The sequence below is a fragment of the Drosophila nasuta genome, chromosome 2R, assembly GCF_023558535.2.
Source record: "Drosophila nasuta strain 15112-1781.00 chromosome 2R, ASM2355853v1, whole genome shotgun sequence".
Taxonomy (NCBI): domain Eukaryota; kingdom Metazoa; phylum Arthropoda; class Insecta; order Diptera; family Drosophilidae; genus Drosophila; species Drosophila nasuta.
Genome location: NC_083456.1, coordinates 414,276 through 430,182, shown reverse-complemented (window position 1 = coordinate 430,182; position 15,907 = coordinate 414,276). Strand labels below are relative to the sequence as shown.

The following is a 15,907-nucleotide window of genomic DNA, read 5'->3' as shown; positions in this document are numbered from 1 at the left end:
CAGACTCAAATCGTTTAACATGAATGGTCAGTTCTCAAATTCCGGGTCGTGCTTAGAAACCTTTAGTGATAATATCAATGCGAAAAGTCGAAATGTTTACGAACCAAATGACTTACCTTGTGAAATAACCGCGAATAATTCGAATCAAAATATAGGTCGTTTGTGTTCATTTAGTATCGAGAATATACTATTCCGTAATAATGATTCCCACGTAGACTGTTTAAGGCAAAAGCAAAATGATCTGTGTAATGGAAAACCAGCAGGAAATCTTTTGTTAGCAAACAGTAAGCACATGCATTCCAACTAATTTAATTATAAACTATTATCGACGCAGTGTAGAAGAGTAAAATACACTTTTGTGGAACAGGCAGAAGCAGTTGTCTCCTACTCTATAAAGCTAACTGTAACAGGTACTCGTATATATGTATGTATATCTGCTTTCCACTTGGGAATAATCTGCCCACCGGATTTTCTACATTGAAATTTTCTGTTTTCACCAAAAATTAGTGTCTCGAAGGGCTAACTGAAAAGAAACATAATTCTGCAAATATGTCTGCCTTAAACTTTTAATAAAATGATTTTTACATTTCCAAAAACGGTTGCTTGAAACTTTCGTTTTTGGTCTTATAATTAAGTCTGTATATAGCGTCATGGAGGCAGATGGAGGCATCTTAGACCCCATAAAGTATGTTTTACATATTTACTGCGCGTCATTAAGTTAGCCTCTGAATAACAATTGGTGTTTAATTTGATCGAAGCCGAATGTGCTATATTACTAAAATTATTTCTTCATTAAATCCATCGAACCCTTCCAAATGAATTGTTTTCATCAGAAAAACATAATAAATCCCCACTTATTAGTTCATGACATGTGAAAATAAGAGAAATTCAACCGTTCTTCTTTTTTTTTATACCCGCTACACATAGGGTAGAAGGATATTATAAATTTGTGCCGGAAGGAAATGTATGTAACAGGTAGAAGGAGGCATCTCCGACCCTATAAAGTATATACAGTAGAATCCGGTTATAATAATATACATAGTGTCCGTCCGGTTATTGCGACGAAAACTCGATGGCTTGGTTGGTCCCCATACAAACTTATATGAAAGGGCCTCCGTTTATTACGTCTGTGCGACAAACCGCATATACCGTCGAAATTTTGCACAATTCAACCGGATATTGCGAAGAAAAAAAAAAAATGCAGCGAAATAATGCCAACAAATTTAAGTATCAAACGACGCTGTTAGAAATGTCTGCATTTATCAGCGATCGGCACTCTTTCATGTGTGACTAGCAGCGACACGAAGTTTCTCATCTCTGTTAGTTTTAGCTGACGCCTTAGTTTATGCAAAGGAACATGCAGGTATACGATTTATTATGGAAAAACTATGCTATTGAATTAAATTTATACATTTTATTGTTTTGATTAAAAAATTAATTTGTTTTATCTTAAAAACCTATTACAAACATGGCAAACATAAAAAAAAAAAAACAAAAAAAAATTTGTTTTGCTCCTTTCGGTTAATACGTCTTCCGGGTATAACGAGGCTAAATCGTCGGACCCTTGAAAGTCGCTATGTATAACCGGATTCTACTGTATATTCTTGATCAGCATCAACAGCCGAGACGATCTAGCCAAGTCCGTCTGTCTGTCTATCCGAATGAAACACTGGATCTCAGAGACTATAAGATATAAAGATATAATTTTGCACGCAGATCGAGTGTGTTTCAAATTTTTGCCACGGTCACTTTCGCTCCCGCAAATCAATAAAGTCGAATAAGAAACGTAATTTTAAATCTAAAGTTGCGAATTTTGGTGTATACAATAATAACAATAGTAATTATGATTCCTGATTTTGGTTGTGATCAGATAAAAATTGTCGAAGTTATTAAAGAAATACTTTTGCATGAGCAAAAACGCCTACTTACTAGGGGTCTTAGTTGCTTTTGTTTTGAATGTGGTACTATATTGATATACCAAATATAAAATTTGGTATATTTGTAGTATTTTGAATAATATCGCAATATTTTGCTTTCATTAAAAATGGGAGCGGGTATCTCACAGTCGAGCACACTCAACTGTAGCTTTCTTGCTTGTTGTATGTGACGTGATGGAGCATTAATTAATTAATTAATGACGAGGGTGGGCTGATAAATAGTCGGCCTAACAAAGAAACAAATTTTTTAAAAATTCGGAAAATATTTTATTCGATTAGTGTTTTCTATCAGCTGATTACTGTGAAAATTTCATGGGGTTTTATCGACACTGGTAATTTTGACAGGACTTTTAGCGCATTTACTTTTGCATTGTCGTCAACATGAATAAAATCGAATATCGTGCTGTCATAAGATTTCTGTTTTTAAAAGTGAAATCCGACGACGATATTAAAAAGGAGTTAGACAAAGTTTATAAGGATTCAGCTCCATCGTTTTCAACAATAAAATATTGGACTGCTGAATTTAAACGCGGGCGGACAAGCATTTTGGTCGATGATCTCCCGGGTCGTCCCAGAGAGGTGACTACACCAGAAATTGTGGATAAAGTCCATGGAATGATATTGGATGATAGCCAAATCAAGCTGCGAGAGATTCCAAATGCTCTAAACATTTCTCGGGAACGCGTTGGAAACATTTTACACGAATTCATGAGTAAGCTTTCGTCAAGATGGGTGCCGCGATTGCTCACAATGGAAAATAAACGCAACCGCTTGCACATTGCGAAGGAGAGTTTGGCGTTGCTTAACGCAAACAAAAACGAATTTTTTCGTCGTTTTGTGACTGTTGACGAAAACTGGATTCATCACCATACACCAGAGAGTAATCTCTTGGGACGATTTGATTCAGAGCTGAAGAAAAAAAAGCCGCACATGGCGAAGAAAAAAGTTTTGTTTTACCAGGACAATGCTCCCACTCACAAGAGCGTTGTCGCCATGTCGAAATTGTGTGAATTGCACTACGAAATTCTACCCCATTCACCCTATTCTCCAGATTTAGCACCATGTGACTATTATTTATTTCCAAACTTAAATAAATGGCTTGGGGTAAGAAATTTCAGTCAAATGAACAGGTAATCTGTGAAACAAACGCCTATTTTGAGGACCTGGACAAATCCTATTTTATGGAAGGTATTGGGAAACTGGAGGATCGTTGGTCCAAGTGCATACGTCTAAAAGGAGATTATGTTGAGAAATAAAAAAGCAAAATTTAAAAAAAAACTTATTTTCTTTGTAAGGCCGACTTTTTATCAGCATACCCTCGTATATATATATATATAATTATGTTTTTCGCGTTACACGAAGGGTAAATAAAAAATAAAACAAACGATTTTATTTTAATTTACTTTTAGCCGAACTTTGTTGGGATTGCAAGAAAGCGGGGTATGCGTCTTGGCTGAGAAAAGTGTCTCTAAAAACTAACTTTATAAAATGTTGAGTTTGAACAACAAACTTCTTATTGCGACTTAGAGCTCACATATGTGTAATGTTTTGTGTATGTGTTAGTGTTTTAATGCTGAGTCCTCAAATTGCAATGGAAAATCTTTGGACTTTGAAAGTGGCGTGAAGTGTTTTTTTTTTTTTGTTTGTGACGATTGGTCGCCGTCGCGATGTGTTTATGTTTAGAATGTGAATGCAATAGGATATTTTGGAAGATAGGGGAATAACTACGAGAATGTGTCACGTAGAAGAAATGAGTGCGGTAGTAGATATACCACTATGTATGTATGTATGTATATAATTGTACTTCGGGTTGTTATTATAAAATCGCACAGTTTCGGGCTCGTAGTAGATTTGGTCGCTTTTGATGCTAGAGACATCGAAAATGAAACGCCGACGGTATTTCGCTCAGCTAGCGCTAAGCCCTTTGCAAAGCCCGGCTCTGCGGTGGAGAGTCATAGGAGAGTTATGGGAGAGAGAAGCTGAGAGCACTAGAAGTTAGAGTGCTTGCTAGTGAGTAAACGAAAAAACATTGCGTGCTTTTCGATCGGCGGAGCGGAGAGAGTTCCACTCGCTTACAATGCGCTCTTAACAGTTTGGACACTCTCGTGCATATTAGTATGTGTGTGCACATGCGTCCCGTTACTTATACTTTGTAGATCAATCAAACCTGTTTGGTTTACACGGGATTTAGCATACTGAAAAATCACAAGAGTTTTTGTAATATTAAATATTTCCGCTTTATTCGCGAACAAAGTAATGGACATAATTGTTGTTGCGACAATACGAAACGAAAACGGAGAGTGATGACGCGCTGATGAGTTCTGAAAATCAACTGCCTTTATAATTCTATGTAAAGTTACATTAAGCCTAACTTAACTAGAGCGGCGAAGCGAGGCGAATTCGCTCAAAGAGCAAAACGAAAGCTTTATTGCGCTCTCGCTTCGCCCTAATTCTAACAACTTCATTTGATACTTCATGCTCTTAAACTAATATACATCAAATGCGCCAACACCGGCACCGATGAACGGCTGTGCCTTCATACTATTGGCAGAGGCGCCAATTTGTGTATTGGCCGTTTGTACAGCCCTCCTGCGCTAGTTCGTCTGCGACGCTCACCGCCCCGTCCTCTCCTGGGTACACCGCCTCGACTCGACCCACCATCCACTGAATCGGCGGCTGGTTGTTCTCTGCGACGACGACGAGCTCTCCGATTTGCATATTCGGCTGCAACTGGTCCCAATTGGCCCGTGGCTGAGCGACGAGACAGCTCGTCATCGCCTTAAGCGATGCTGCCGGTGCCACCAGTGGGCCGCCCACCAGTAGATGCCCTGGGGTTAGTGCCTCGCCGTCGTTTGGGTATTGGCTTACGGCTCCTAGCGGGCGGGAGTTGAGCACCGCCTCGACCGCCACGACCACTGTATGCATCTCCTCGGCCGTGAGGAGGGCGTTGCCCACCGTCCGTTGGAGTAGGTGCTTTGCAGACTTCACACCTGTCTCCCATAGTCCTCCGAAGTGGGGAGCCCTCGGCGGTATGAACGCAAATTCGCATCCGCTTCTTGATGCGAAGTCGCGAACTGCGTTCTTCTCGGCCTCGACTCGCCTCCAGATCGCGACTTGCTCCGACGAAGTTCGTCGTGTTGTCGCAATGGACTCGGCTCGGGCATCCTCTTCGACCAACAAACCTTTTGAAAGCCATTAGAAATGCATTAGTTGACAGATCGGATACAATTTCTAAGTGAACCGCTTTTGACGCAAAACAGACGAACAAAGCTATGTACGACTTGTACGGCGGCTTTCCGCGAATCCTATAGGTAGTCTCAACTGGGCCACAAAAATCAACGCCACAAATTGAAAATGGGCGGAGCGCTCGGAGCCGATCAGCAGGCAAATTTCCCATTATTTGCGTAAGCAGCCGAGGTTTGCATTTAAAGCAACGGATGCAAGATCGTACTGTCTGACTACTGTCTGAGTTCTTGAACATTGACTAACTAAAGTCGTTCTCTGAGAATGCTCACGAGCGCTCTTGGGCCAGCGTGACAGTTGGTCAAGTGAAGGTACCTCACATAGCTGCGAGCAAATTGTGAGCGCTTCGACATGAGGAGTGGAAACTTAGCATCATACGAAATAGGAGCATTTACCAGTCGCCCCCCGACTCGCAACAACGAAAACGAACACCAAGATCCTTTATACTCATGTATGAAAAGATTGAGTCGTTGTAGACTCGAGCTCACACGTGTACCCTATCTATATCGTCTCTGAATTCGAAATTTTGCATTACTTCTACTATTTTATTGAAAGCTTCTTTCAGTGCTGATGCCGTTGGAACCAGTTCAAATTGAACTGTTTTGTCTTTGCATCTTCGAATGAAGCGGAACACATAAGCGAACACTCTTAACAGACACGCACAGTTCAGTCACATCGCAAACTCTCGATACAATGTCTGCGTGGCTCTGCTTAGTTGGAACATGACGCCATTCCACGCTCTCTGACCACTCTTGAATCTCGGTCACTCGATTCGTCACGAATGTCGTTAGAGTGGAAGGATGTGACCGGATCCATGAATGACTTCCGAATCTGACCAAAAAACAGTCCGTTCAATTGGTGATAGGATCAGCCTTCGGATGCGGTGGCACAGTTTTGCAAGAAGGTGAGCTGCACACAACTCAAGTCTAGGAAGAGTCTTAGTCTTGAGGGGAGCTACCTTTGATTTTGAGGTTAGTAATGATACTTTAAAACCTTCTGAAGTATGCGTACGAACGTAAATACACGCACTATACGCTCTTATTGAGGCGTCGGCGAAGCCATGTATCTCTATCGGTGACGTAGGCTCTGTGAACAAATATCGTGGCACTTTTATGTTTTGCAATTGTGTCAAATTTGACTTCAATTGCTGCCACGATGTATCCAAACTCAATGGTATGGATTCGTCCCACTCCAACTTTTGAAGCCAAAGCTCTTGAAGCAGTATCTTTGCTTTTATAATTAAGGGACTCAATAGGCCAAGCGGATCGAATAACCGCGATTGCACCGAGAGAATGTTCCGTTTTGTCGCTTTAAGACCCATGAATGAATCGTCGATCCGGAATTGGAACACGTCTTCATTTGGAAACCAAATCACACCTAGAGTCTTGGTTGCGTCAGTCTCGGAGATCGTTATCGGCTTTGGTGTACTGTCTGATGCGGAGAACCCAGGAGCATTCGAGAACCACTTCGCAAGTTCAAAACCTGCTCCTAGCAGTATCTGCGACACTTCAGACTTAATTGTCTTCAGGTCATCGACGCATGCGGCACCAGTCAACATATCGTCAGCGTAGAAATCTTGGCTGATAACCTCAGCTGCCATGGGGTGCGAGGATATCGCAATCTCGCTCAGCTAGATCGTATAGCCAAAAATGGCGCTGGCGCAGTGCCATATGTTACAGTATTTAATCTGAATAATCTCAACGAATCTGATGGGTCTTTTCTCCACACTATGAGCTGATAGTTTCGATCTGCCTCGTGCACCATAACTTGGCGGTACATCTTTTTGATGTCGGCCGTTAGTGCATATTTGTGCAATCGAAAACGAATCAGAGTCGAAAACAGCTCTTCTTGAATGGTCGGCCCGACCATAAGAATGTCATTCAACGCCTTATGTGTCAAAGTGCGACACGAAGCATCAAATACGACCCTCAGCTTTGTCGAAGTGCTTTGGGGCCGTAATACACATTGGTGCGGACATAACATAGGTCTTACTTCGAAACGACCAGACGGCAATCTTTTCACATTATTTGTGAAATGATCTTCACAACTTTGTTGTTCAGCGGAAAGGACTTTGGAGGGAGAGCGCACATCTTCAACAGTCCAAAACTTCAGTGAGGTTTTGTCAATCGAGCTCAAACTTTCTGCCTGATAGCTCAGATTGACAGTCATCTTCTGGTGAGATTTTTCACCAGGAATGTACCGCCCCGAGACAATCCACCCAAGGCTTGTCTTTTGGAGGATTCGACACTCTGGATCTTGTTTGATTTGGCCAACGGACAATAGGTCAAAGAATGTTTCAGCGTCGATAAGAAGATCAATTTTTTGCGGTTTGAAAAAATAGGGATCCGCTAGCTGAAGATTATCTTCCAGCCACTGACATTTACAGTGTGATCTGGCTGATAACCTGAGATCGATTTGAGGATCCATAAATCGATCGCGTATTCATTGCAGCCAACTCGTGACTTCACCACAGTGTGTATCTTTTTCTTAACTTGAGAATTGGATTCACCAATGCCAAGCAAGCTGATGCACGAGTCTTCTCTACGCAAATGCAGTCGCTGAGCTAGTTCCTCAGTCACAAAATTAACTTGTGACCCAGAGTCCAGCAAAGCTCGGGCTAAGACGAAATCGCCTGAATTCGTCTTTATTTTGATGACTGCTGTGGCCAGGATCACTTTATCCGATACGGTCGCATGCATCGCATGCGAAGTGGATGGACGATCAGGCTCAACAGCGGAGAGACTCGGGGGTGGTAACGCTCTACTATTTGTAGTCGCAGAATATATGTGCAGCAACGTATGATGTGAACGGCTGCACACACGACACTTTTTTGCCTTACATTTGGCGACAGTGTGATCCTTCCGAAGACAATTTATATTGTTTTAGCGTAGTCAAATCTCTGTTTAACTGCCAAGGCAGCAAACATCGAGCAACTTACGATGGAATGCTCTTCGGAATTGCAATATACGCATATTTGGGTCTTTTCATCAATCTTTGACAGTCGTACACGAAAACGAGCTTTTATTAAGCTGTTTAACGGAAACGGCTTGACTATCGGACTTTGTCGAATTTTCAGCTGACAAGTGCTGATATCGACGATTAAGCACAGTTTCACACTCACTCCATAATGGAATCTTCGTGTAATCAAGCTGCTCATCCCACTTCTTCTTTGTCATTGCATCAACTTTGTGCATGACCAGGTCAATAAGGATTACATTTGCAATCTTCTTATCATCACCTATCGACAACAAAGATCCGTATATCGCAGAGACAGTGTCAATCAAGTTTCTCAGCGCTGAAGCGGAGGGCTGCGAAATCTTTGGCAAATTGAAAAGAGCAGTGATATTTTCATTAAATATCAGACAATCATTGTCATATACTCTTTTCAAACTCGCCATTGCATTGAATTATTTTTTTTTTTTATATATTATTATTATTTTTGAATTGTCCTAGGAACCACTAAGCTATCTCGGACAATAATAGGGGAGTACACAATTCGAGGGAGCAAACGAGATATCGCACTGATATGCTCAACCAACGAATGTAGGGGAGCGAGTTCTGAGCGCTGCAAAGCGCGCGACAACGAAAAGTGCAAGCAACAACACAGACTACAGAGCTCAATGCACTGTGCAGATGCTGGCTTGCTAACGTACGTATGTGTGTATGTGCGCTGTTTCTAAGCGCGCGAAACGAAAACGAAAATGCAAGCAACAACAACACGGAGCCGAAATGCACCGGTGCAGTGTTGGCTTGCGGGTATATATGTATGTATATACGTATGTGCGCTTAGCAACAGCACACAACTTACAGCGGCTACGAATCTGGTGACAAAGGGGGCGACGAAAGCGAAAATTGCAACGAACTGAGAGAAGAAGTTCGATGCAATGGAAATAAGAATTTCCCCTAGTCACTTTCACTTAGAAAACAAAAACAATATTCTGCCTAAGCGGTTCACTTTTTAAATTAAAATATAAAATTTAAATGCAAATGCTCTACTATTATGTACATGTATGTGCCAAGAATTGAAAGCGTCACTAGAATTTTGCAACTTTGGCAACCAATTCTGTTGCTTGCTTTCAATTATTCGCACAGTATCTGGAATTGGCCACTTTCCTCTGTGTGTTCTGCAGGTGCAGGGTTTCCTCCAGCGATGATGCAGCGAAATCCAACGATGACACAAACACAGCACAGCACTGGCACAAAGTCAATTAGTTTGTTTATATTTATTTTTTAGCGACCGGCGCGAATTGGTTTGTTTTTGTTTCTTATTTTGAGTTATTCGTTTTAAATCACTCGCGTTCAACAACAATTAGTGTCCACCCGGGCGCGCCATGAAAAATCACAAGAGTTTTTATAATATTAAATATTTCCGCTTTATTCGCGAACCAACTTTATTGTTCATAATAAATGTCACAATAACTATCTTTGGAATTGTAAGCAGAGAATTACTCGAGATCCCAGAAGATTTTTTAACTTTGTCAATGCAAAGCGTCAACATAAGTCAGTCCATATCTGATTTGTTTGCTGATTTTAAACAACTTATACACCTCAAGACTGATTTTGCCATATCTTTATGAGATACATAAATGCCTATTTTTCCCGAGGGCCTGATGGAGTTCCAGCATGTGAGCTTGAGCTCTTTAAAGTCATTTACATAATCTTTTTTATTTGCTTTTTATCATTATAAGTATAATAGATGGAAATATTAATTTATAATTCCATTTAACATAAAAAGGAAATAAATCTAATGTAAACAAGTGAGAAAGGTACAGTTGAGTGTGCTCGACTGTGCGATACCCGTTACCTCTTTTCAATAAAATCATGCTTTAAAAATATACCAAAATAATATACCAAAAAATACTTTAAAAAAATGAAAATATACCATAGTGTATACCAAATAATTATAGACCAAAAATACGAAATACACTGAAAGCTATCTTTGATATATCGATGTACTACAATCACAATATAGAACATACCAATTTCATATTCCGAAAAAATACTGAATATGTACTTCATTTAAAAAATACTTAAATACCTACTTGGTATATCGTTATAGTACTATATTCAAAATATACCATAGAATATACCAACTATGTAAATGTAGTTTATACCATATTTGGTATATCGACAAGTACTACATTCAAAAAATATTAAATTATACTGAAGGCTACATTTAGTATATCGATATACTACTACATTGAAAATAGTTATAGTTATAATACCCTTCTACCCTATAGATAGCGGGTATAAACATGGTCAATTCGTTGTTTTTCTTGTTTTTGTGCGCTTTCTTCTTTAATAATTGTCTAGACTCAAATCAAAGAACTGCGTCAAATTGTATGCTGCACTATTTGTTACACGTGTACCGAAGTATTGCTCTCAGCCCGTGGCGCAATCAATATGTGTGTGTAAATTCGCAAGCTGGGTTTGAGGATCAAAGCTGCCTCTCCACAATAGCTAAAGTTGCATAGCTGATCAGAAGATTGTGCGTGTGTATCCATGACTGCAGGCGACTTAAATTAACTGAGTTTTTTTGCAGCCGCGTGCTTTGATTTCGCTCCTGTTTCGTCTTCTCGTTGTTTTCTCTCTCGTTTAATTAAAGTCCCTGCAAAACTTGTTAAATTTTCCAATCTCAGCTCAAACTACAGTAAAATTTGTTACATTCCCTGCAATGTCTAATGAATTTTAAATTAATATTTTCAAATGCCAAAATCGACCTTGAAAATTCCCTCAGGATAAATTTCGCGAACTGGTTCAAACTATATAATAGTGTGACTTGGTTGTCCTTGAGACAGTTGCCCGTCCAACTGATTTAACTGGAACACATTCTTAAAAAAATTAGAATTCAATGTTGAAATCCACCTTGAGTCAAGCGAAGGCTGCAATACAAATCCCTGTCGACAAATCGCTAACTAGTTCAAACTATATAAATAGCAAATATTATTTGTATTAGCATAATAATTGCACAATTTGGTGGCCTTGAGACAGCTGTCCTTGAGCCAATTTGAAATTAACTAGTACACAGTTGTTAACAATTATGTCTAAAAGTAGCTAAAATTACATAAATAGCAAATAGTTTCAAATAACATACTAATTGTGTTATTTAGCGGCTTTGAGTCAGCTACAACAAAATCATTTTGAAATTAACTACACAATACTCTTTATAAACAAGTAAGAAAGTTACAGTCGAGTGTGCTCGACTGTGAGATACCCGCTACCCATTTTGAATAAAAGCAAAATATTGCGGTATTATTTTTAAAATATACCGAAAATACTACAAAACTACTAAAAAATTTACCGAGCGGTATATTTGGTATATCGATATGGTACCACATTCAAAATATACCATAGACGGCACAATATACCACATTGTCGGATAAAGCAACTCAGACCCCCAGTAAGAATGTTTTTTGCCCAGATCGTCTCGGCTGTTGACGCTGGTCAAGAATATATATACTTCAAGGGTCGGAGATGCCTCCTTCTACCTGTTACATACATTTCCTGCCGGCACAAAATTACCCCTTCTACCCCATGGGTAGCGGATATAAAAACTACTATTAAAGTTAATAGAATAGCAAGATAGAATTTTTTAATTTAAATTTTGTAAAAGGTCATTACCAAATATACTTCAAAAATACTAATACAAAATACTAGCACAATATACCGGATTGTCAGCCAAAGCAACTAAGACGCCTAGTAAGTAGGCGTTCTTGCCCATACAAAAGTATTTCTTTAATAACTTCGACAATTTTTATCTGATCGCAACCAACTTTTCAGGAATCATAACTACTATAGTAATTATTGTATATACCAAAACAAACATCACAACTCTAGTTTTAAAATTACGCTTGTTATTCGATTTTTTTGATTCGTGGGGGCGGAAGTGGGCGTGGCAAAAATTTGAAACAAACTTGATCTGCGTGCAAACATAACAAATGCTGTCGAAAAAAAATTATAGCTCTATCTCTTATAGTCTCTGAGATCTAGGTGTTCATACGGACAGACGGACATGGCTAGATCGTCTCGGCTGTTGACGCTGATCAAGAATATATATATGTCGGCGCACACTAAGAGTGTGTGTGTATGTTGGTGTGAGTGTGTGGGTATGCTGTTGTAGGAATTTCACCAGAGGCTTAATTTCATCATTATAGGAATATTGCATCAGTCACTAATTGCGCCGTGATTAATTGTGTGTGTATGTTGGCGCTTTAAGAAGTGTCGTTTTAGCAGGGCGACAGTGTAGTGTCGCTGTCGCCGAGTGTGGTTCGGTGGTAAGCGTAGAATGAAGAAGGGACGACGCAGGCAGTTGCGTATAGATCGTCGTGTATGCAAAACCGAAACTCGCTGTGTTATTACGATGTCGGAAAATAACGGCGCTGCAACATATACTTTATAGGGTCGGAGATGCCTTCATACCTGTTACATACATTTCCTGTCGGCACAAAGTTATAATACCCTTCTACCCTATGGGTAGCGGGTATAAAAATTATGTAGGTAATACCTACTAGGTATTACTAAATTATCTGCAATTTCTAAGCTTTTTGAAAAATATAAACAGTACAACATTGGTGTAGTTCTCCATATCAATATGGTTTTATACAATTTAGATCTACTACCACTAACATACTTGAGTTCACATCGTTAGTAGTTTAAGGGCTTTCAAATTAAAATGAAAACTGACATTATTTATACTGATTTCAGCAAAGCATCCAAAAACAATTTTTGCTCTTCGACCTTCGATCAGATAAAAACTGTCGAAGTTATTAAAGAAATACTTTTGTATGGGCAAAAACGACTACTTACTAAGGGTCTTAGTTGCTTTGGCTGACAATCTGGTATATTGAGTCGTCTATGGTATATTTTGAATGCGGTACTATATCGATATACCACATATACCATTTGGTATATTTTTAGTATTTTTGCAGTATATTAGGCATATTTTGAGAATAATACTGCAAAATATATTGCTTTTATTCAAAATGGGTAGCGGGTATCTCACAGTCGAGTACACTCGACTGTAGCTTTCTTACTTGTTTAATAGTAAAGCCGTGTTTGCTCAATTTTGTTGTTATTCAAAATGAGATATAAGTACCGTAAAGTAAACAATATATGATTGGAGCTTCTTGATTTGATTAAATATGTAATTGTATCTATTTACAGATGAAAAAACTAATTATTGGAGCAATGTGAATACTTTTCTTTCAAAATCCTTGCCTTTACTGCAAAGTATGAATTTTAATAGATCTGATATCTTGGATGACCCATGCGCAACAGAGTTGAAAAATTCGGTATCACAATTAAATTATCCCCTCAAATTAACTATTCCACCTTATTTGCATCATTTAATCAGTGTTCAAGGTAATTATAGAATAGACAACAAAAACAAATTGAATTTTGTCATGCTATTTATTTTCTCTTATGTTTAAAGGGAAACGTTTAAGAAAACAAGGAATTGATAGAAAACCTCGTCAAACTTATAGTGCAAAACAATTAGATATTCTCGAAAGAGAATTTAAACAGGATAAATATTTAAGCGTAAACAAGCGAATGGAGCTCTCTAAAACTTTATCACTGACAGAAGTACAAATAAAGACATGGTTCCAGAATCGTCGAACAAAGTGGAAAAAGCAACTGACATCACGAATTAAAATGGCCCAACGACAAGGGCTATATAAGTGTGACATGTATCTATCAAGGATTCCTACAAAATCAAGTGTTAAATCTGGATACTTTAATATGTTTCCTACTTATTATTCCGATTGTCAATGGTACTTGCCACAACCTTCTTAAAATTGTTCCTGACTTTATTTAGAATTTCAATTTATATTTTAGTCTTTAGATATATCTTGAAGCGACTTTGTACATAAATTAAAAATTGGCTCGATACCGAGATTTGAAATTTGTTTTTTTTTTTTATATAAAAATTGGTTTCTGTTACATAATTGTATTCCCTTCTCACAAAAATCAAATATTTAGAATAATAATTCGCCTGACAAATTTTTGGTTTGCCGATTGTTTTTGGACAAAGAAAACCTAAACTAGTAATTACGTTAAGTGAATTGGTAAAGTAATTTATAAAATGTGCAATTTTGAACAAACCTGGTACCAGCCCTTATCAGAGATTACTTGTGGATAAAAGCCTGTAACAAACCTACGTTGTCTGAGCTGATGGTATTCTTAACTAGATCGGCGTACGCTCTAGCTACAATGGGTTTTACTCGACGGAATGGTGGTGAGATTAATTACAAGTCCAATTGCTATCCTACACCACGAATAATAATTAAAATATATAAATCACAAAAAAAATAGGATTAGGATGCTGGAAAAACTAGGGCCATGACTGCTGCTTTAATTGACTGCTAGCTTGTTAAGCACACGGAGTTATTGTGCACGCTCAACCTCCCATCCTGGATCTTGTTGAGCGCCAACAATCACATAACGAAGGATTCTGAAAAGAGGTTATAAAGTGTCGGTTTAATCGTGCATGGTTCCAGTTAAATTAGTATTTACTATAACATTTTAATTTGTTAACAATAGATAACAGAACTTGTACCTGATCAAGTTTAAAAATATGTTTAACATACAAAAACCGATTCGACTAACATGAAAACAACGCCCAAAAAATGTCAGTTCCCTCCCACTTTCACGATATGGCCACAGATGACGATGAATTGGCTGGTGCCTATAATGCATCCATGTAATTGCTACTGGGATGACTCTAACTGTTTTTATTTCAAGTGTTTGTTGGCCAACTAATGATATGCCAAAAATGCAGAGGTGCGATCAGCTGGTCCAGAAATCAATTGTGATGTCAACGCTTGCCGATGAACTTTCTAAGTGTAAGCACGCGCAGCTGTTTGGGTTTCGATTGGCGGCTGCATTCAAATACCATTGGTCGAATTTTCAAAATATAATATGTATTTGCTACCCAAATAGTAAGTCACAATTTTAAAATATGGAAATGGGTGAAACACTTTAAAGAAAGATTATACTACACCAGGCAAATATGTATATATTCCCCAATTTTGGCCTAAACCGTATATAATTCTTTTTCTCCGGATTTCGGTATCACTGATTTTAAATAGATAATAAATGTAACCTAAGATTTGGAAAAATGGATAAATGGCCTTCTTTTTCTGTGTCCGTTCTTTCCACATCAGTCGAGTGTTCTGGAGTGTGAGATACCCGTATCTCATTTTGAATAAACACTAAATAATGCCATATTCAATACTAAATTCGAAATTTACCATAGAGTGCAAAATATACCATATTGTCAACCAATGCAACTACCATAAGACCCCTAATAAGTAGACGTTTTTGTGTATACAAAAGAATTTTTTAATTTTTTTTCGACAACTTTTTTCAACCAAATTTTTAGGAATCATAAATACTATACTTATTTTTGTATGTACCAAGAAATTCGACACTAGCCTTAAAATTACCCTTGTTATTCAATTTTCATGGACGGTAGTGGTCGTGGGAAAAATTTAGATCAAACTTGCAGGGCTGATCTGTAATGAATAGCGAATTCGCTTGGTGCTGGTGTAGGGTTTATACAGCATGACGTACGCGCTGGCTTTTCCGGGCTTTGTTCAGTAGCATGTGGGTTATGAAAATAGGAAAACTAATTATGCGCACCCCTATATAACAATAATACATTACAAAATCGGCGACCGAATGGTAAACAACAACGAAAGAGAAAGGAAAGGAAACAGAGGAATTTA

At 38.5% G+C, this 15,907-nt stretch overlaps 1 protein-coding gene across 1 annotated transcript; it reads left to right on the top strand.

The window, feature by feature from the left end:
* Positions 1-14,100, top strand: LOC132784602 (homeobox protein ceh-31). Its single transcript, XM_060790309.1, has 3 exons — positions 1-26; positions 13,344-13,541; positions 13,612-14,100. The coding sequence occupies exons 1-3, from the start codon at positions 20-22 to the stop codon at positions 13,971-13,973; spliced, it is 567 nt and encodes a 188-aa protein (XP_060646292.1). The 5' UTR covers positions 1-19; the 3' UTR covers positions 13,974-14,100.
* Positions 14,101-15,907: the final 1,807 nt, after the last annotated feature.

Coding starts and splice junctions, on each gene's coding strand:
- LOC132784602 (XM_060790309.1), top strand. Junction 13,542..13,611: donor TCATTTAATCAGTGTTCAAG/GTAATTATAGAA, acceptor TTATGTTTAAAG/GGAAACGTTTAAGAAAACAA.